At 35.9% G+C, this 20,757-nt stretch overlaps 4 protein-coding genes across 7 annotated transcripts; 2 read left to right on the top strand and 2 right to left on the bottom strand.

Annotated features, from left to right (window-relative positions):
- Positions 1-790: 790 nt before the first annotated feature.
- Positions 791-1,643, bottom strand: LOC112498800 (ATP synthase subunit alpha, chloroplastic). Its single transcript, XM_052439933.1, is given in 4 exon segments — positions 791-883; positions 885-1,169; positions 1,277-1,375; positions 1,377-1,643. Coding segments are annotated over 4 exon segments (744 nt in total).
- Positions 1,644-3,255: 1,612 nt separating this feature from the next.
- On the top strand, positions 3,256-10,231 carry LOC102621409 (pentatricopeptide repeat-containing protein At1g13040, mitochondrial). 2 transcript variants are annotated; one of them, XM_025100360.2, is made up of 4 exons: positions 3,256-5,016; positions 5,804-5,928; positions 6,139-6,239; positions 6,347-10,231. In XM_025100360.2, the coding sequence occupies exon 1, from the start codon at positions 3,462-3,464 to the stop codon at positions 5,013-5,015; it is 1,554 nt and encodes a 517-aa protein (XP_024956128.1). In that variant the 5' UTR covers positions 3,256-3,461; the 3' UTR covers position 5,016; positions 5,804-5,928; positions 6,139-6,239; positions 6,347-10,231. The 2 variants fall into 2 exon arrangements, with proteins under 2 accessions (XP_024956128.1, XP_015387355.1); XM_015531869.3 differs by having other exon boundaries at positions 3,263-5,021.
- A 2,665-nt stretch (positions 10,232-12,896) lies between these two features.
- Positions 12,897-15,768, top strand: LOC102621884 (uncharacterized). Its single transcript, XM_006483911.4, has one exon. The coding sequence runs from the start codon at positions 14,464-14,466 to the stop codon at positions 15,487-15,489; it is 1,026 nt and encodes a 341-aa protein (XP_006483974.1). The 5' UTR covers positions 12,897-14,463; the 3' UTR covers positions 15,490-15,768.
- Positions 15,769-15,861: 93 nt separating this feature from the next.
- Positions 15,862-20,516, bottom strand: LOC102622173 (serine/threonine-protein kinase AFC1-like). 3 transcript variants are annotated; one of them, XM_006483912.4, is made up of 12 exons: positions 20,240-20,516; positions 19,591-19,777; positions 18,858-18,884; positions 18,583-18,736; positions 18,440-18,488; positions 18,234-18,348; positions 17,887-17,978; positions 17,557-17,713; positions 17,405-17,469; positions 17,206-17,303; positions 17,014-17,116; positions 15,862-16,317 (listed from the first exon to the last, which is right to left on the bottom strand). In XM_006483912.4, the coding sequence occupies exons 1-12, from the start codon at positions 20,339-20,341 to the stop codon at positions 16,168-16,170; spliced, it is 1,299 nt and encodes a 432-aa protein (XP_006483975.1). In that variant the 5' UTR covers positions 20,342-20,516; the 3' UTR covers positions 15,862-16,167. The 3 variants fall into 3 exon arrangements, with proteins under 3 accessions (XP_006483975.1, XP_024957050.1, XP_052295547.1); XM_025101282.2 differs by lacking the exon at positions 19,591-19,777 and having other exon boundaries at positions 20,240-20,515; XM_052439587.1 differs by lacking the exons at positions 18,234-18,348; positions 18,440-18,488; positions 18,858-18,884; positions 19,591-19,777; positions 20,240-20,516 and having other exon boundaries at positions 18,583-18,733.
- Between the last annotated feature and the right edge of the window lie 241 nt (positions 20,517-20,757).

The following is a 20,757-nucleotide window of genomic DNA, read 5'->3' as shown; positions in this document are numbered from 1 at the left end:
CGAGAATACAATCTTCATAGAGCTTTAAACACATTTTCTCTTCATCTATTCACACATTGGGCATTGATTTGTAATCTTAAATATTGTATGAGAGAAAAAAAATTTGCAATCTTTTACTTTGAGTGATTGTAAGTGTTGGGATACACTTGGGTTAAGAGATTGGGGATAATCTCTTGTTGTAAAGGTCCATTGACACCTTGGAAGTCAATTGTAAGCGTTTGAAGCCTTGGGTGGCTAGCTTAGTGAAATCCTCAAGCCCGGTGAGCTTGGAGGCGTGGACGTAGGCGGAGATTGCCGAACTACGTAAAAATCATTGTGTTTGTTCTCTCTTCCCTTATCTTTTTATATTGTGATTGATTTATCTGTTAATGCTTTAAATTTGTATTGGATTTGCATTGAATTTGCATTGAGTTTTGCTTTAGAATTAAATAATTTTTAATATCCCAATTCACCCCCCTCTTGGGTTTGCCTAGTTAGTATTTCACGATTCCCGCTACCCGCTCCATATGATAATTATATCAGTTAGTATATCAACTCGGCGATGCATTAAGTAAAGTTTACTTAATGCATCGCCAAGTTGAATATGAAAGTCCTGAAATTATATCACATATTCTTTATGCTTTCCGAAGAAGAGATAGGAAAGAAAAATGCGAAAAAAAAAATAGATGGAATAGGAAATTATACACACATTCTCAACTATTGCTAAGTGAGCATACTTTCTTGATTTAACTACAAACCTGATTTAGTAACTATTTCCAAATGTTGCGAATACATATAAAAAAAAAATCTTCTATATAGGCTTCACAACTGAGAGGTCTCTGTAACAATAAGCATGTGCTTGTTTGGAGAGATCATCATAAATGATTAAAGTGTGTACATTCAAAATTCATAAAATATTCAATTAGAGCTACGCTCGTATAAGTAGCGAGATATTGTAACATAACCGAGGAATCTACCATTTTGAATGCCATAATAGTGTATCCCATTACCCTCATCTCCTGGAGAGTAACCACTACCTGAGCCGCAAAAGATGTTCTTTGACCAATAGCTACATAAATGCATGTTACATTTCGCCCATGTTGGTTAATAATTGTATCTGTAACTCCTGCCATTCTACTTGTTTGTCTATCCCAACAATTAATTCTCACTGACCGTGTCCTATAAGGGGTCTTTGAATCAGTAGCAACAAATCATGATTAACAAATCTCATATACGAAAAGCTTAGAAATAATAGCCAGAGCGAGGGATTCAATTAATCTAGATTTAAAAGTTGAAATTTCGCTTCTTGACCATTGATAGGTTTAGGCAGAGCATTTACAACACAACCTAAATAAGCCTTCCTTACTAATATCTGAGCAAATGTTTTTTTTTTTTTTTGTTGCTTTTACAAAACTTTCCTCTTGTATCATTAAACCGTCACCCATTAAAACAACACCAACATTAGTTGATTCCAAATTCAGAGCAATGCCTATTGTACCCTCTTCAAATTCTACTAATTCACCTGCCATTACTTCATCAAGACCATAAATACGGGCGATGCCGTCGCCTACTTGAAGTACGGTCCCAATATTTACAATCTTTACTTCTCTATTATATTGCTCAAGTTCATAAATAATATTACCAATTTCATCGGCTTTAATCATTGCCCTGAGTGTTTCTTAATTCTTTTTTTTTTTTAATAATGTGCCTGCAATAAAAGGAGCTTACTAAGTTACATTATATTGTAACTTATAATAACACAAGAGTTGTATCCAATAACCCAAAACTATTTGATAACTAAATTACAGTTAACTTGATTGGTATAACTCTTGGGTTGTTGTAAATTACAACATTATATAACTTAGACAAACGTCTTAATTACGACTTGATAAGGAAAGCGTGTTTTTATTAAAGAGCATATTTATTGTATGTTATTACAATTTTTTTTTGGAATAGTATTTTTTTATATGGTAAAAATAATTTTCAAAATCCAAATCTATCTTTCTAATATTGAATAGAGCTCGGTATTTGTTAAGAACAAAAACAAGTCATTAATATTTAATAGAGTGAGGTCTATATATATTATATAGAAAAGTATACATTTCATTTAAATAATCAATAATGACTGATAATACAACGGTCACTAGGGCATAAATACAAGGCCATTTTAGGCCTAAATACAACACATAGGATAAAATATAAGACTCAAGGCTAAATTAGCCGATGTCTAATAACAAAATACAACTACACAAATACTAAAACTATAAATTTTCTAAAAACTAAAAGGAGACAAAAAATCGAAAGGACACTAAAATGGTCTGATGCATTAAGATCTAATGAGGCGTTGGACAAATTTTACAGAACGGTCTTAGTCTATTGATCTTATTTACTACATATGAAACCACTTTATAATTGAAAAAAAAGTCTAATAATACAACACAACACAATTATAACAACATAACACAAATAAACAACAATTAGGGTTCGCAAATATGGGCTTGCGCAAGCTTCTCCAAGCCCACGCCCAAGCCAATATTATTCATAGCAAGCCTAGGCTCTTGGATGAGCTTGGGCGAGGCTTGGATTTTTTCATTAAATATTAAATAATTTTTTAATAAAGTAAAACAATATTTAAATTAAAGATAATTATCTAATACATAATAGAATAAGGGTAATGCTAAGTTACATGCATGTACCTTACAACCCTCTCACATGAATAGTATCTATACACTATTAGTAACACAATATAATATTAGTAACACAATATAATAAATTATAAATAATAATTTAATATTTTGAGTTTTTTCTTTTTTATTTAAATTTAATTTATTTTTATTTATAAATTAAAAAGCCCAGACTTTTTTACTAGGCCTTTATCCAAACCAAATCTGAGTGGTTTTTAAATTGTTCGGCTCATATTCAGACCCAATTTGGACTTCTTTTGCCAACCCTAACAACAATAAAGAAAGTATAGAACTGCAATAGAAAACCACCCCTATGATTCACTAGAAAGTCTCTCAATGAGTCCCATACTTCACATTTTCATTCAAGTGTTTAATTGAATTTTCATTCAAAGAAGTAGTAGTAGTAGTAGTAGTAATAATAATAATAATAATAATAATAACAACTTATTTTATGTAATTTCAATTAAAGAGAGGTTTCGTAAGTAATTTACGACGGTGTCAGAAGGCCTACTCTTCATAAACACCGTCCATTTTGGGTTTGTTGTGAGAATGTATCCGACCGTCTCTTCAGTCTTCATTATCCTTAAAGGGGTGTGATTAAAATACAATTTGGGCTTGTTTAGTCAATTTGGCATAAAATTTTGACATTTGGGCCAGAATCGGTCTACCACACAGCAGCGTCCTCCTCGCAGAAACAAGCTACACCGTCAGCCTCTTCCTCACTCACTCACAAATCACAGTCGCCGAAACCCAGAAGCTGTAACACAATCAGCTCACTATTATGCATTTCTCCCTGATATGATTCAGAAACTGGGCGCCCAACGCCTGATATACCGCGCCCAGATCTCTAACTTGGTGAAAGCCGGCCTCATCGACCAAGCCGTCCACGTGTTCGACGAAATGACTCAATCAAACTGCCGCGTTTTCAGCATTGACTACAATCGTTTCATCGGCGTTCTAATTCGCCACTCTCGTTTTGACCTTGTCCAATTCTATTACCAACAAATGCACCCTCTTGGTTTCTCTTTAACACCCTTCACTTATTCGAGGTTTATCTCAGGTTTATGTGAGGTCAAGAATTTTACTTTAATTAACATACTTTTAGATAACATGGATAAGCTAGGTTATTTGCCTGATATTTGGGCTTTTAATATTTATTTGAATCTTTTGTTTCACGAAAATCGGATTGACTTAGCTCTGGAAGTGTTTCATAAAATGGTTAGTAAAGGAAGAGAGCCTGATTTTGTTACTTATACTATTGTTATCGATGGGTTGTGCAAAGCTAAAAAGTTTGATAAAGCAGTACAAGCTTGGGAACATATGATTGAAAATGGGATTAAACCTGATAATAAAGCATGTGCAGCACTTGTTGTTGGGCTGTGTGGGGATGGGAAAGTTGATTTAGCATATGAACTAACAGTTGGTGCAATGAAAGGAAAGGTTGAGTTTGGTGTATTGATTTATAATGCATTGATTAGTGGGTTTTGTAGAACTGGTAGGATTTGTAGGGCTATGGCAATAAAGAGTTTTATGAAGCGGAATGGCTGTGAGCCAGATTTGGTCACTTATAATGCAATTTTAAATTATTATTGTGATGAGGTCATGTTGGATGAGGCTGAGAAGCTGGTGATGGAAATGGAGAGTTGTGGGATAGAACCTGATGTATATAGTTATAATCAACTTCTTAAGGGTCTTTGTAATTCTAACCAGCTGGATAAAGCTTATATGTTCATGGTGAAAAAGATGGAAGCAAAAGGGCTCCGTGATAAAGTATCATATAATACTGTTATCGAAGCATTTTGCAAGGGAGGTCAAACTAGAAGGGCTTATAAACTGTTTGAAGAAATGAGACGAAGGGGGATTGAACTGGATGTTGTGACATTTACTATTCTTATAAAAGCTTTTCTTAGAGAAGGAAGTTCTGCTATGGCAGAGAAGCTTCTTAATCAGATGAGAGGGATGAATCTGTCACCTGATCGTATACTTTATACTACCATTATTGATTGTCTATGCAAGAGCAGAGAAATTGGGACGGCTTACGGTGTTTTTCTTGACATGGTAGAGCAAGGCATCACCCCAGATGTGATTTCATACAATGCCCTCATAAATGGGCTGTGTAAGTCTTCTAGAGTAAGTGAAGCAATGCATCTCTATGAAGAAATGCAGATTAGAGGAGCACATCCTGATGAAGTAACTTTCAAATTGTTAATTGGTGGGCTTGTACAAGAAAAGAAACTTGAATTAGCTTGTAGGTTGTGGGATCAGATGATGGAGAAGGGTTTTACTCTTGATAAGACAGTTTCAGCGGCACTAATAGAAGCTATCCACTTACAAGATGCTGCAAATAAATGAGGCATGGTAATACACTCCTTAAACTCTATATGTATTTTTTTGGATGTGCCACTTTTTATGAATGGCTAAAAATTTATATAATTTCATATCTGTTCATTCCCACCACTGATGTCAGCACCATCCCATTTATAAATGCCATAGGAGCTCCAACCTTGCTGTAGAAATGCTAGCATTGGTGTTCTGTTTCTGCTATAGCTTTACCCATGTCTCTTCTTCTTCTTTTTTTTAAATTAAATTAACTTATGCAGAATTAAGTATGAATCAGCTGAAAGTTTAGATGGTCTATCGAAGGAACCGTATTAGGGCTGTCTTTTATGTTAGTCTATTTGCTTGGCGGTGGGACAATATGGAGCTTACTTTGCACTGTGGCCAACAAGTCGATGGAAGTGACCTAAACTGTGGTTTCTTAAAGTGTCAATGCTGCCAGCAGTTGTTTTTTCTAGGCGTTACATTTTCTGATGCTCTTTTTTCATGATATAAAAGTATTTAGCCTCCCATGATTGACTGTGTGACCACTATATGCTCTGTATGGTTGGTATGAGATTTCATTCTGACATGAAGGAAACAGGGTAGTCATTTAGCTACTGTCTTTGAACATGTTAGGCCTCGGACCCCCTTCTAGTAAAATGCAATTAGTTGGGTGTTCGTTGTTGCTGTGCAATCTATCAATTGCATGTTTGGTTGATTGTTCCTATGTGACTCTCTTATTTGCAGTATTGATAGGGGACAATGTGATTCTCTTTGTCTTTTCATGCTTCATTGTTAATGATTGAATTTCCCTATTTCAGGTTGAAGTTTATGCTGTTGGTGGTATGTTAACTCTATTCTGCTGCAGAGAACTATATTGGAAGTACTTTTTCTCTGGCATCATCTCGTCAAAACCATAATAGCTTCTGAAAAGAGCGGCACTCAGGTTTGAGCTGCTAGCTTTCTTTTACTGTAAATAGTTGTAATTCTATTATTCTCCCCGTGGGTTTAAAATCTCTTTAGGATATCTCTCTCTCTCTCTCTCCCTCCCCTCTTTCTCTAATCAACCTCCATATTCTCGTCTTATCACTAGATTGAGTTTTATATAATATTTCACATTAACAATTCCCCAACCCTTTTGCGTACTCTTGTTCAGCTTGAACCTCCGTCATCTGAGAGAAAATACAACCTAGTTTCTGGATGAAGTGGAAGCAGAATGCTCATACTTGAACTTGAGCTTCGAATCCAGAGATGGAGGTGTGTGCCCTCTTTGTTTTTTTGGTTGTCCATCCAAAGTTGAATGCTCATGCTTGTTTCTTGTGGATTCACTGATATTAATCTAACTAGAGAAATTTTGAATATAGATGTATCATATGGCTGGAAAGGAATGAAGCATCACAATAATTCAGCACATATTGTGGAAGACATGCAGATTACATGGAATGCAGCAGAGGCTTCTTCACATCGATTTGAATTCAGTTAGCTGCCTTAGTCATCTGTGTTGAAAATAGAAAATAATTCCAATTCCTGAGAGTTAAGGACTGAATACAGGGATCCTATGTCCTGAGGGTCGAGGACTGAATATGCATCTCAAAAACATGGGTGCATATCTCTGGATGATCAATGTTACGAGTTCAGTGATGTTGTGAAGTTGAAATGATGACTTCGAACTTACTCTCGAGGTAACGAGTTTGGAAAAGAGTTTTTGAAAAATGGGTTTTTTTGTTTTGACAAAAATATTAAGAACTCAATAAAAGTTTATGTTGTTTTTCTGAAAACTCTTTTTTTTTTTTAAAAAAAAAACACAGCCTCTATTAGTCCGGTTTAGCCGATAATATGATGTTTTGAAAATGCATTTTGGGCGTGAGAGGAGTTAAAAGTAAATATCATCTATGTAAACTGAACAAAATTTTGACACCAGTCTTTTTTATTCATGAGGAAGACTTAGAAGTGCTAGTGCATTTAGCGTTCACCAAGAGTACATGTTGTTGATGTCAAAATCCGAATGAGTTGGTTAGTGACTAGATCTCAGATCCCTGCATCAACATTAAATTTGTTTGGTGGGAAGCTGGTGGTTGATCTCTAAGAAGATCCTCCAACTATGAGCAGAATATTCATGAGCAGATAAATTTTAAGCTAATGATCAGCAAGTACTTGAAATTACAGAGAATGCTCAGAGGCGCCGGAAGTTTTTCCGGCGTAAACTCTCCGACGCTCAAGTCAGTTATCAGATTTACAGGAAAAACCAAATATGTCATTTCTCATATGGCTTAATAAACACTGCTTTAAAACCAAAAGTTTTTTAAAATAATTTACAGAAAAATGAAATAGAGTGTAAAATAAAGAATTTCTCAGTGAGACAAGAAGAAAAAGAGCCCCTTTGGCGTGGTTTTCTCGGGGTTTTTATAAATACTCCACACCCACGACCTTAGATCGTGAAGATAACCATTAATTGATCAAATTTGTGCTATGATTTTTTAGAGGAGTTTTGTGGTGGTTTATTTTAGTTGAGTCTGGATTCTTGGTCATCACTGACAATAACCATTAATTGATTAAATTTGTGCCCTGATTTTTCGGAAGGGTTTTGTGATGGTTTATTTTACCTGAGTCTGGATTCTTGGTCATCACCTAGTCGAGGTCATTTGCTCAAGCTCATACCACCTGGTCGAGGTGATCTCCTCAAGCTCATAGTAAATGGTCGAGGTGGTCTGCTCAAGCTCATAACACATGATCGAAGTGGTCTGCTCAACCTCGTAGTACCTGGTCAAGGTGGTTTGCTCAACCTCATAATACTTGGTCGAGGTGGTCTACTCAAGCTCATAGCACCTGGTCGAGGTAGTCTGCTCAAGTTCATAGCACCTGGTCAAGGTGGTCTGCTCAAGCTCATATCACTTGGTCAAGGTGGTCTGCTCAAGCTCATACCACTTGGTCGAGGTGGTCTGCTCAAGCTCATACCACTTGGTCGAGGTGATCTCCTCAAGCTCATAGCACCTGGTTGAGGTAATCTCCTCAACTTTTTACTCACTTTTACTTAAAGGAGATCATGGTCACCCTAGTTAATTCCCTAAACACCAGTCCCCAAGTTTCTAGTGTTGAGAGTAAAACGAATCAACACTGGAAACTATAAAGTTTATAATTTTAAAAACTTAAAACCTTAAACACTTAAAACATTTTGCTTTCCCTGCTAACCATGCTTTTATATATATATATATATATATATATATATATATGGGTGAGTAGGTATCGTTAGTTTAAGGTTTTATGCATTATCTATAGCAAGTTTCAAGGCTTTTAACCTTCTACTGTTTTAAGCAATTTTAAGGTCTTAAGCCTTATCTAGAATAGGTTTTAAGGCTTCTAACCTTGCACTTGCTTAATCCGCTCATGAATGAATTTTTTTTTTAAATATATGTGATATAGCGGATTTGGGTAAACCTTTGCCCTGGCATAATTTATGCAAATTATGCTTGCTCGTCCTCATGTGACAGAGCAGATTTTTTGGCAAACCTTTGCCTTGGCGTAGTTTATGCAAATTCTGCCTGCTTGTCCTCATGTGACAGAGCAGATTTTTGGCAAACCTTTGCCTTAGTGTATTCCTGTGAATTTCGCCTGCTCGGCCTTAGTTGACGGATCAAGTTTTTGGCAAACTTTCTCCTTAGCGTATTTATGAGAATTCTGCCTGCTCATCTTCATGCGACAGAGTAGGTTTTGGCAAACATATGCCTCAGGAATATTTTTTGCGAATTTTTCCCAATCGTCCTCACGCGACTGAGCAAGTTTGGGTAAATCTTTGCCTTAGAAAATGTTTTTGTGAATTTTGCATGCTCGTCCTTTTGCGACTGAGCAGATTTGGGTAAACCTTTGCCTTAAAAAAATATTTTTGCGAATTTTGCCTGCTCATCCTCACGCGATTGAGCAGGTTTGGGCACCATGTGCCTTAGAAAATTTCTTGTCAATTTTGTCTGCTCGCCTTCACGCGGCTGAGCAAGATTCGGCACCATGTGCCTTAGAAAATTTCTTGCCAATTTTGCTTGCTCGCCCTCACGCGGCTGAGTAGGATTCGGCACCCTGTGCTTTAGAAAGTTTCTTGCCAACTTTGCATGCTCGCCCTCACACGGTTGAGTAGGATTCGGCACCATGTGCCTTAAAAAGTTTCTTGCCAATTTTGCCTGCTCGCCCTCAATCAGCTGAGCAGGATTCAGCACCCTGTGCCTTAAAAAGTTTATTGCCAATTTTGCTTGCTCGCCCTCATGCGGCTTAGTAGGATTCAGCACCCTATGCCTTAAAAAATTTCTTGCCAATTTTGCATGCTCGCCCTCACGCGGTTGAGCAGGATTCGGCACCCTGTGCCTTAAAAAGTTTCTTGCCAATTTTGCATGCTCGCCCTCAAGCGACTGAGCAGGATTCGGCACCCTGTGCCTTAAAAAATTTCTTGCCAATTTTGCATGCTCGCCCTCACGCGGCTGAGCTGGATTCGGCACCCTATGCCTTAAAAAATTTTTTGCCAATTTTGCTTGCTCACCCTCACGCGGCTGAGCAGGATTCGACACCCTGTGCCTTAGAAAGCTTCTTGCCAACTTTGCCTGCTCGCCCTCACGCGGCTAAGCAAGATTCGGCACCCTGTGCCTTAGAAAATTTCTTGCTAATTTTGCCTGCTCGCCTTCATGTGGCTGAGCAGGATTCGGCACCCTATGCCTTTGAAAATTTCTTGCAAATTCTGCCTGCTTGCCCTTTCATAAATCGTTCTCATATTGAGCAACTTTCAAGAAATCAAGTTGATTGAGTTATATCACTAGCTTTAATATGAGCTCTATTAATTTGACATGTACAAACTATCCTCATTTAATAAATTACTAGTAGGTAAATACTATACCCGCAAATAAATGCTACAAATGCATGTTTTCATGTAGACATCAAGACATAAATTTGTTAAAATTTATGACCTAATTAGGATGCAACTTTTGGCATCAATGTCTCCTTTCGGGTGCATAGCTTGCCTCATTCGCAAATGTATTAAAATTGACTTGGCCAGTCAAATAAGAGTTTGTCAAATTAATAAGTATCAAACACAAATTATAGACGTGATATCATTCACTAGGATTATGATTCGAAAACGTAGCTTAAATAGTAGCGAATCTAGTGTGCAGGTGTCTAAAGTCATCATTGTTACGAAATATCTCAAAACAAACTGTAACTTATAAATTTCCCAAAAAGTAGCTCAAAAAATCAAACACATAAGTGGGCTTTTAGCCACGCTTCTAGTCATTTATTTATGCATTTGGGTTTTTTAATGGATAACATCCTTTATGCTCCATGATTATCAATAACATATTCATTTATCAATATGATAAAAGTCATCTACTAAAGGTTCATTGTTTCATTTATTATTGCTATGAACATTGAGATTTAAACATAAAATAAAGCATAGCATTTTAGAACATGTAATCATAAAAGAGATGGTAGTTTAAACCATTAAACAAAATCATATCATTATATCAAGGGGATGTAGTGCTATGATAATATAGAACTAAATTATATATGGTAACATAAAATTTTTGTACTAGAAAATGGGTAAAGACGGTGAGTCAAAACTCGATCTAACATATATCTTAAATCAATAATTAGTTTTAAAGAATAAATATAGAATTGAGGTTAAAGAACAAGTGCACCTGAGATTGTGCTCTGCATTATTTGATTGGCATTTCATCAAGCAAATTCCAAGCTTGACTTTGCATTCTTGCAATATTATAACTCGGGCATAAAACGAATAAAATTTGCGGGAAAAAAAATCCAACTTTGTCAATGCTTTGAAGCTTGAAAATATTCCTTTCAATTCTCATCATCAATAAACATTTGTTTTGTTTTAAAAGCATTATTAAAGTGAGCCAAAATAACCAATACTCGGCCTCATCCAAATTATGCTAATTATACTTCTTCCAACACTCATTAACAATTATGAGAATTTGTGCAATGTGGATGACAAGCATTATTTACATACAGCTATGTATGCATAATTTCTAATGTTCTCTCATGCAAAGGTATAATAGAGCTATGATTAAGAATAATTCATGCTCTCAATTAGTTTGATGAGTATATTGAATGAACTGAATCAGAACCTGGATTTTAATCCTTGCTCCTAGACAATGTTCTTTTGAGCGTCACTCCCTTCAATTTTAGTTGCTACCTTTGCTTTCCAATCCAATTAATCTCACCATCGTGAGTGTTCTTCTGTAGATTCCTGAGCTTGTTCCTTACAATTTGAGGCTGCGAAATTTTTTCAATTCTGTCAGTTATTTTGTCGAACATTTATTGTGTGTGATCTCGTGTCATCACTTTTAACAAATATCCTCTGACACATGTTTCCAAAATCGTAAAACACCGTATCTCTGCACCAAATTAGTAGTCAAATCTTTATTTTAAAAGAATTAATCTATAGCAAATATGCTAAAACCGTGGCACAATCCAATTGTGAGTATTGCATTTATAAAGTTATTAGATCATGTGCATGTGCCATCATGTTTAAAGTAAATAAGATCTTAATTTTTCTAAGCTTGAAATATGTGCAGAATTTTATAGCAAGCACATGATCTGGAGTAGGGATGGCAAAAATTTTCATGGGGACGGGTACCCTTGGGGATTTTTCCCATTCGGGGAGAATATGAGGATAATTTCATACCCAATTTTTTATTCGGGGAGGAGACGAGGATGAGGTGGAATCTCTATCCCCTACCCATTTTCCCATTTTAATTTTTAATTTTATTTTAATTTTTTAAAATTACTAGTAAATAAATAATAAAATTTAAATTATAAAATTATAAATATTGGTAAAAATAAAAAATATCAAAATATTTATATTATTAAACTTTTAGGCCTAATTAACTAATTAAAGTCCTAAATTTTTATTTAGAACATTAAAAAGACCGAGTAGATTCTATTAGCCCAAAATTTTAATTTTAATATTCTTTAAATTTTTTAAACTTAAATCTATTTTTTTATTTATTTTTAGATGTTATAATTATCCACAGCGAATCACAATTTTAATATCTAATCTAATCTAATCTAATATTTGCTCTTGATTTGCTCTGATTTAACTATTGTGTTGTAAAGGGAATAGTCCACATTTATAAAGTGTCCATGTCACCATTGAAAAAGTTAATTTTGAATCTAAATTCGATTTTATTTGTAACAATTTTATATTAAACTATTAATTTGTTCATGATAGTTTGTAAAAGAAGTTTGTATCCCTTGCATGTTGCGTTACTTACTAATTTAATGTATATAACTTTTGTAATGGATATTAATGTAAGATATATTTCGAACTTTACTTTTATTTGAATTTTTTATTTTAATATGATTAACTCAAAATCGAAAACAAAAAATATATTAGTTATTCGGGGATCGGGGACCTTCGGGGATCCCCTGTTATTATTTGGGGAGGGGATGAGGATTCTCTCAAGTAATTCTGACGGGGACGGGGAGGGGACAAGGATATACGCAAAATATCGGGGATGGGTACGGAGAGATTGGTCCCCTCCCCTCCCCTCCCCTCCCCATTGCCATCCCTAATCTGGAGAGAAGTTTGACTATAAAGCAACTAGCATTAGAATTCCACATTTCTTAAATTCGTGCTTACCAACTAATTTCTAATTATTATGAAAGTTAAATTTCTCAAGTCGGTGTCATGTGAATACACAAATTTACCAATACGGAAACAAATTCAAACTATACCGAGGCTGTGGCATGTGTAATTGATCATTCAGATGCAATATATCACACATAGAGATGAGTAAATTGAAAGTAATCACATCAATTTAATAGAAAATACAAGCAAAAATGAAATTTGTGAGACATATTTTACTGATCTCAAGCTCATGAATGTCAATATTGGTTTAATTTTTACTGATTCAATTCATTTTTTTTTCACGTGAATCCAGAAATAAAAGAGGGCTTGCTGCAATTTGTGCATGATAATATTCTGCCTTCGTTTTGGCTAGATGAAAATTGATAGAGTTAGCAGATTGGCTTTTTGTATCGATCCCTACAGACGGCGCCAAATGTTGATGCCAAAATCCGGATGAGTTGGTTAGTGACTCGATCTCAGATCCCTGCATCAGCATTAAATTTGTTTGGTGGGAAGCTAGTGGTTGATCTCCAAGAAGATCCTTCGACTATGAGCAGATAAATTTTAAGCTAATGATCAACAAGTACCTGAAATTACAGAGAATGCTTAAAGGCGCTGGAAGTTTTTCCTGCGTAAACCCTCCGACGCTCAAGTTAGTTATCGGATTTACAGAAAAAACCAAGTATGTCATTTCTCATATGGCTTAATAAACATTGCCTTAAAACCAAAAGCTTTTTTAAAATAATTTACAGAAAAATGAAATAGAGTGTAAAAGAAAGAATTTCTCAGTGAGACAAGGAGAAAAAGATCCCCCCTTGGCATGGTTTTCTCGGGGTTTTTATCAACACTCCACACTCACGACCTTAGATCGTGACAATAACCATTAATTGATCAAATTCGTGCCTTGATTTTTCAGATGAGCTTTGTGGTGGTTTATTTGAGCTAAGTCTGGATTCCTGGTCGAGGTCATCTGCTCAAGCTCATACCACCTAGTTGAGGTGATCTACTCAAGCTCATAGTACCTGGTCGAGGTGGTCTGCTCAAGCTCATAGCACCTGGTCGAGGTGATTTCCTCAAGCTCATAGCACCTGGTCGAGGTGATCTTCTCAACCTTTTACTCATTTTTACTTAGAGGAGATCGTGGTCATCCTATTTAATTCCCTAAACACATGTGTTATGAATAAAATTGTTCTTAGCTATTTATGATGTAATAGATGCCATTATGGCAAGCTTTATCGTTGCCTAAAGGTTACTTGTTAGGGCTGTGTATTATATTTAATAATAATATCGTAAAACATAAGTATGGCAATGGTAGCTTCATTCTTTTCACTTGGTCGCGTGTGCCTTCAAGTTTGTTAATTGAAAAGTTTCTAAAACAAAATTAATGACAAAACAATCTAAATTAACATTGTATTAGTAAATGGCTGATAGTTACCGCAAATTGCCATTTACTCGCCTACAATGTAAGTTAAGAGGAAGTTTTTGAGACAACATCTATTTATTTATTTTATTTATTCAGGAGGTCGGACTCGATTCTATAATGCGAGAATCTGATCTGGAGTCTGGACCCTATCATCAATGTGGGTTGAAAAAGCCCGATAGGCAGTTGCTTGGACATGCCTCGTACCCGAAGTTAACAATAACAGTAAGGGAGCTCTTGGGAAAAGGGAATTATCAAGTAAGATTACTTGCCTCCCATACTCAGCTAATGTTTGATTCCTTCCCCATGCATGAATCCTCCCTGAAGTTGCCATGAAGTAATCCTCTTTCCCACTGGCCTAGCACCAACTCATTCATATCACCCTCACTTCTCTTCGTTGTTCCGTCGCAATTCTTTTTGGCAACACATCACATATCACCATGTCTTGGCGCGGTGAAATTGAAACCAATCCTCATTTTCGCCCACCACCAAATCAACTTGAACGCCAACATTCTCCGTTACCTATTCTGGGGGCGGCAACGACAACACCATGGTACCAAGATCACCAAGACCAATATACCCAGCCACCGCGTTCACCAGTGCCACGAGCAAAGAAACAAAAGCAGCGCCAGGATCGGCGTTACTGGCCACTAGGTGCATGGTCAATGACACCAATGGATCAGGAAGTCCGGCCACAACCTCCGGGTGGGCAGCAGCAACCGCATGGTCCTGATCAGGCGACGGAACCTCAATGGAAACCGCAGCCTCAATGGTCACAAGCGACACAACCAAAGCATCATGGCCAGCCGCACGGTCCAGAGGCAGCAATACCACCACTGCATCAAGATCAGTACCACCAACGTAATTCACAAGGTTTGCGGGCGCCATCTCCTCGTCGAACCAAGCTCTACCAATGGTTTTTTGCAGGCTTTTGTGCAATCTTTTGGATTGTCATAATTCTAGGAGGCATAGTCGTCCTCATAGTTTATCTTCTCTTTCGCCCACATAACCCACGGTTTGATGTGTCTAGTGTCAGCTTAAACGCAGCCTATCTAGACGTGGGAGTTTTGCTAAACGCCGATCTCAATGTGCTTGCTAACTTCACAAATCCTAACAAGAAAGTCAAAGTAGACTTCAGTTACGTAGTCCTTGATCTTTACTACGGAAAGACCCTCATTGCTTCTCAATATGTCGAACCTTTCTCGGCAGCAAGGCGCACGTCTTGGCTTACAAATGTTCATCTGGTGACAAGCCAAGTTCGGCTTCCTTTCGCGGCAACTGAACAGCTTAAGAAGGAAATAGACAGCAACGCAGTTATGTTTCAAGTCAAGGGAGTGTTCCGGGCACGATCCGATTTGGGAACTTTCTTACGGTACTCTTATTGGCTCTACAGTCATTGCACTATTGTGCTCTCTGGTCCTCCCAGTGGAGTCTTAAGAGCTAGCAAATGCAGGACAAAACGCTGAGAGGAGAGGGAACCATTTTTGGAATTATACTTCTCTAAATTGTTTTCGATTCGTTGGCTTTCAAGTACAAATTAACCAGTGATTTTGCCTTTTTTTTTTTTACATTTTTTTGTTCTTTTGTATAACAATATATTTTCACGCACCATATAATTAATTAATTAGCAACCATAAACACCAGCCTTTCTTCAGTTTCTGCTCGTGTTCTTTGGCGTTTCCTATCTCTTGGGTTCAAATCGTGAGTTAGCATCAAAATTCTAGATAGCCAATAATATTATGCAAATATATATGCTTCAGCGCCGTGCGCACATGATGATTCCTTACGAGACAACAAATTATAATTAAAAGATAAAGCGAAAGCCGGGGAAAACCTGATTAAGCAAAATCTCGTTTCATGTGATAAGAGCAAAGACTTCAATACAATGGGAAGACGATATATAATGAATGTATGACACTTCCGCAGTAGAAAGAATTGCTCACAATGGATTATTTACAAAAGCTACACACGAGATTTTACCATAAGCAGGCATTATTCTGGCCCAATCTTTCACCCTTCACTAAGCCCAACAGAAACCCGCACCAGCCAATTTCACTAGAGCCACACAACTCCAAAGAAAAACACTTGTGCGCCCTCGAAATGAAGACAAAATAACAGCGACCCAAAAAAAAAAAAACTTATATCTAAAATCTTCTGTAATAATCTCTGGTAAAGAAAGGATGCTTGAGGGCATCGTGGGCGGTTAGTCTGCTGGAGGGGTCATACCTGAGAAGCCCTTGCAAGAGATCTATGAGGTATCCAGCTGAGTGATCTACATGCTGCATTACTAGGTTCTGCAAAGCAAAAAGACAAACGAAATGATAAATCAGTTGAGTAATCTTTTTCTTTTGCCAGAAGTTTTTTTTTTTTTTTTTAAATAAAAGAAAGATATTATCATTTTACACTGAACTCTTTTTTTTTTAATATCACTTTGCCATTAAAATTTTCTAATAATTACTTTTTTCTACTCAATGTTTTAGTTTTTATCACTTTACCACCAAACGCTAACTCCATTAGCAAGTTACTGATGTCACAGGGATATTTCAAGAATCTTAATATATATTTGCAATTCTATCAATTGATTATTTTAGACATATTTAGATATATATAAAAAAAAATCAATTAATAAAAGTATTATCTATTTGTATATAATTAATTTTGTATTTTTTTAATTCAGAGGATTAACTTGTACTTGACAGTTTAGGGGTAAAATAGACTTTTATTATGAGTTCTGTTAAAAATTCAGTCATTTTTAACAATTTGCTGATAAAATAATAAAAATTGAAACGTTAGATAAAATGATAAAATAATTGTCAGAAAATTTTGATTGTAAAATAATATTCCAAGAAAACTTAAGTGATAAAATGATAATATCCCATAAAAATGGATGAGTATGATGTGCATAGGCTTGCAATGAGTAATGAACCTCTAAACAAGTCCCTGGAACCAAAAGGACGATGTAACTTGAAGATACATGTTATCATACACACCTGGAGACGAGGTAGCTTTAGAACAGCTTTAATGCTTTCCCGTGATGTTGCACCCTCTGGCCAGTCCAATCTACCTCTTCTAACAAACTTCTCAGCAGGTTTGCTGAACCAACAATTAAGAATAGACAAACAAATTGAAAAATAGTATATTGAAAGGATAAAAATAACAGGAATTTTTTGAAGGGCACGCACTCGACTCTTTTTAACATGTGTTGAGGTATCGGGCCAAGAACCCTTTCCATCATAGCCAAGTGCTCCAAGTTTTCATGTGTCTGAAACAAAGCTTCTCCCTACAAAGAAACATATTTTTTCCCACAGGTATATGTTAAAGATTATTTTGTATGCAATATCTGTCAATGCATGCCAACATACTCTGAAGACATTAACATACCGAGCACAGCTCAATCAAAATACATCCAACACTCCACATGTCACATGGATAACTCCATCCAAGTCCTGAAATTTAGTTAAGCATTAAAGGCATGAACTTCCAGAGATCCAATGACAACAGAAATTTCTACAGAGGACAAAGCAACACCATACCAAGAATAACCTCAGGAGCACGGTAGTGCCTGGTGGAGACAATATAGTTGTGTTCTTGATGCTCATATGCTGTGCTTCCAAAATCAATAACCTTAATAGCACTTGACTTTGGCAACCTCTTGTAATAGTTCACATCAGTTGGTGATCGGGCCGTAACCTACAAATTAAAAAGTTAGAAAAACTAATTAACCAACATCAAAGGGCAAATAGTACAAAAGACAAACAATATAGTACAATTGCAAAGCCAGAAGATGCATCATTAACATTTGACTTCTAATAACAACAAAGGCACGCACCAATTGAGAACATCTGAAAAATAAGCAAAGCTACCTTGTAGTCAGGTATTTTCAAGTATTCCGGAGAAACAAAAAGTATATTCTCAGGCTTCAAGTCGGTATGGATGAGGCGCAAATCATGCATGACTGCACAATGAAAATGAGTGTGTGCATATAAGCACTTATGGCATGACTATTATAATCCAGCCTCAAATCTCAGCAATTCACTTGAGAGAAATCAAAGCTCCCACGAAAATAAAAATACAAAAAAGAAATAAAAATTTATTAAACTTAACAGAAAAGCTACTAGTGCCTTTGTGCGAGCATGAATTGGCTCAGATAACTCCCGAAAAATGGTTACCAACTACGGGGAAAAAAGAAGAGTAATAGCAGATTACACACATGCTACACATTCCAACAGTTGTCTGCCAATCTCACGGACAAGATCAACCGGAAATGGGCGATAATTATTTTTCCGAAGAAAATCGTATAGGCTAGGTCCAAGCATCTCAAACACCTGTGAAGATCATTTAAATCCACCAAGTCTTAACCCCAAAATATTATCAAATTGGGGAAATCATGTCATTGTAAATCAGTTGTATACTTACGATACAGATATGGTTACGATAGTCAAACCAGTTCCTTATTTGAACACAACTGCAAAGAATATATGCACTTTAAAACTAACTCAAGATTCACCTCAAAACCTTAAAAAACGACAAATGATAACAAGGAAGAAATGTAAACTCACTGACTGCCACTTCTGTCATATCTTTTGAGCAACTCAAGCACATCAATTTCTGTCATTGCTGCTTCACGGTATTTCTTAATACTTCGCACAACTTTTATGGCAACCGTCTCTCCTGTTTCCCTATCTAAACAATCCAAAACCTGACCAAAAGTTCCTGTTGGAAGAAAAAATATAAATGGAAAAGGGGGGGAAAAAAGAAGAAGAAGTAATATGAGGACGTAAACCACAAAATCAATAACACAACTGTAGACAGAATCTAGAGAAGTGAAACCAACCTTCACCAATTTTTCTGAGGATTTTATCTGCAAGCAAGAGGGCAATAAAATGAGAATAAGTAACTCTTGGAAAATTAATAAATGATTAATAAAAAATTCAAATAAATAAGCAAATCTTTTTTTTTATAATTCAAATAACTTGAAAATAAAGGTTTTCCATATATTGAAACCCAGTAAATAAAGACACTGATAATAAAGTAATTAAAAAAAAAAAACTCAACAGCAACTAAACCATGGGAAAGGACAAGATACGTTTTATTTTATTAGCAATAAGATTTATAAGGAAATATTATTATAAATATTTTTTTTCTTATATGGAAACGAGGTGGATATACAAGAGGGAGAGAGATTATATTTTTAGCACATGGCAGAGAATTAATGCCACTGCTGAAGATAACCTAATTCCAAATAAAAAAAATTTTTAAAAAATTCCCAAATCCACAACGGTTAATGTAAACAGTTAATATTCTGAGCCTCAATTTTCTTTAAAGCTTCTGCCTATACTGTACTACACATAAGAGAAGCTTTTGAGACCCTAAAAATCCTCACAATTCATTCAAGTAAAGAAAGAAAATATTGAAAAAGATAAAAAAAATAGAAAGATATCATTATTATGCATTTAAAATACGGTATTCCCTACTTCATCCACATAAAGCAGAAGCAAATATTAGCAAGATACTTTAAAAAAAACAAAAAAAAGAACTCATCAAAAATAATGATCAAGTGTAATTACAGCGAGAAGTTAAATTCTCTCCAAGCGCAAACAGGTAATGTCCATCTTTGTCATCATTTCGCCATTGGGGAGTGCCATTTTGAGCCAATCCCTTTACAAACATACTAGCATGGTCTGCATGTACCCTTGATGGCCCAAAGCTTGTCAGATTCCCCAACTCTTGTCCACAATACATTCCTGACTGAGCCTACACACAGCCATTCATTCATACTACACTATACACAAAGAAATCATAAACTCTGCCCACCTCCACATTTATTCACTTCCAAAATCTTCCCCCAATTTTTAAGGATATAATACTAATAAAGTGGAAGACATATACAATTTGACAAATTCTAAAGTCACGTCAAGTAACATGATCAACACAGAGAAATTCTTGGTCATTTTTGCAAGATCAGACTATTAAATAACCAACATTAAACATTTGTCATTTCCAAGCACAAGGGATAAACAATATACTACTAATACAGTTAAAAAAAAAGAAGAAATTTTGATCTAAACAAGCCATTCAAATCTTTCAATTATAAACAAAGGTCCAATTCATATGCCTTTGCGGAAAGAAAAAATTAATTTTATTTTATCCTAAGGAAACAAACAGATCCTCAATAACTATTCAAATCATTTTTTTCTTTAAAAAAATCAAATGTACCTTAGAGTGAGCTTGAGGGTTTTCCCAAGCTAATCGAGGTCTCTTCGTGGGACGACGATCCATGTGACTGTGAGCAAACCCTGTAACGTAGTCCATTTCCATCTGATACAAAACCCTAACCCCAGATTGACTTATCGATTCATCAATTACGGGAAGAGATCAATTGAATTTTTCTTCTTTGTCGCAAAAGCTTGTGAGGCCGCTGTTCTTTATTGTAAGCTATTGCAAGCGGTTGGATTCGTTTCTAAGGTTTGATCCAGCACCGTTCGATTTTTAGATTGAGATTGACCATGGTTAGATTGTAGCAGCGGTTGAGTTAGCGTTTCTTTTTCATTATTTTATCCATTTGGAATATTCTACTCCACGAACCGTGATCCTCTGTGTTTCAAAAGTGTTTATTTTTGGCACATTTACGAAAATAATCATAGAAGTTAAGTAAATTACAAAAATAACCACACAAGTTTTATTTATCAAAATTAGCCAAACACCAAAAATTTGGACCAAACTACCCCTGCCAT

The sequence above is a fragment of the Citrus sinensis genome, chromosome 4 (assembly GCF_022201045.2).
Source record: "Citrus sinensis cultivar Valencia sweet orange chromosome 4, DVS_A1.0, whole genome shotgun sequence".
In the NCBI taxonomy this organism is placed as follows: Eukaryota; Viridiplantae; Streptophyta; class Magnoliopsida; order Sapindales; family Rutaceae; genus Citrus; species Citrus sinensis.
This window is presented reverse-complemented; position numbering and strand designations above follow the sequence as displayed.

Excerpts from the sequence above, each read along its gene's own strand:
- LOC102621409 (XM_025100360.2), top strand. The coding sequence starts at position 3,462 with ATGATTCAGAAACTGGGCGCCCAACGCCTGATATACCGCGCCCAGATC.
- LOC102621884 (XM_006483911.4), top strand. The coding sequence starts at position 14,464 with ATGTCTTGGCGCGGTGAAATTGAAACCAATCCTCATTTTCGCCCACCA.
- LOC102622173 (XM_006483912.4), bottom strand. The coding sequence starts at position 20,341 with ATGGAAATGGACTACGTTACAGGGTTTGCTCACAGTCACATGGATCGT. Across the intron at positions 17,304-17,404 it reads TTTTGATTGAGCTGTGCTCG|GGAGAAGCTTTGTTTCAGAC; the intron begins GTATGTTAATGT and ends GTTTCTTTGTAG. Across the intron at positions 17,117-17,205 it reads CACATGTTAAAAAGAGTCGA|CAAACCTGCTGAGAAGTTTG; the intron begins GTGCGTGCCCTT and ends TTGTTGGTTCAG.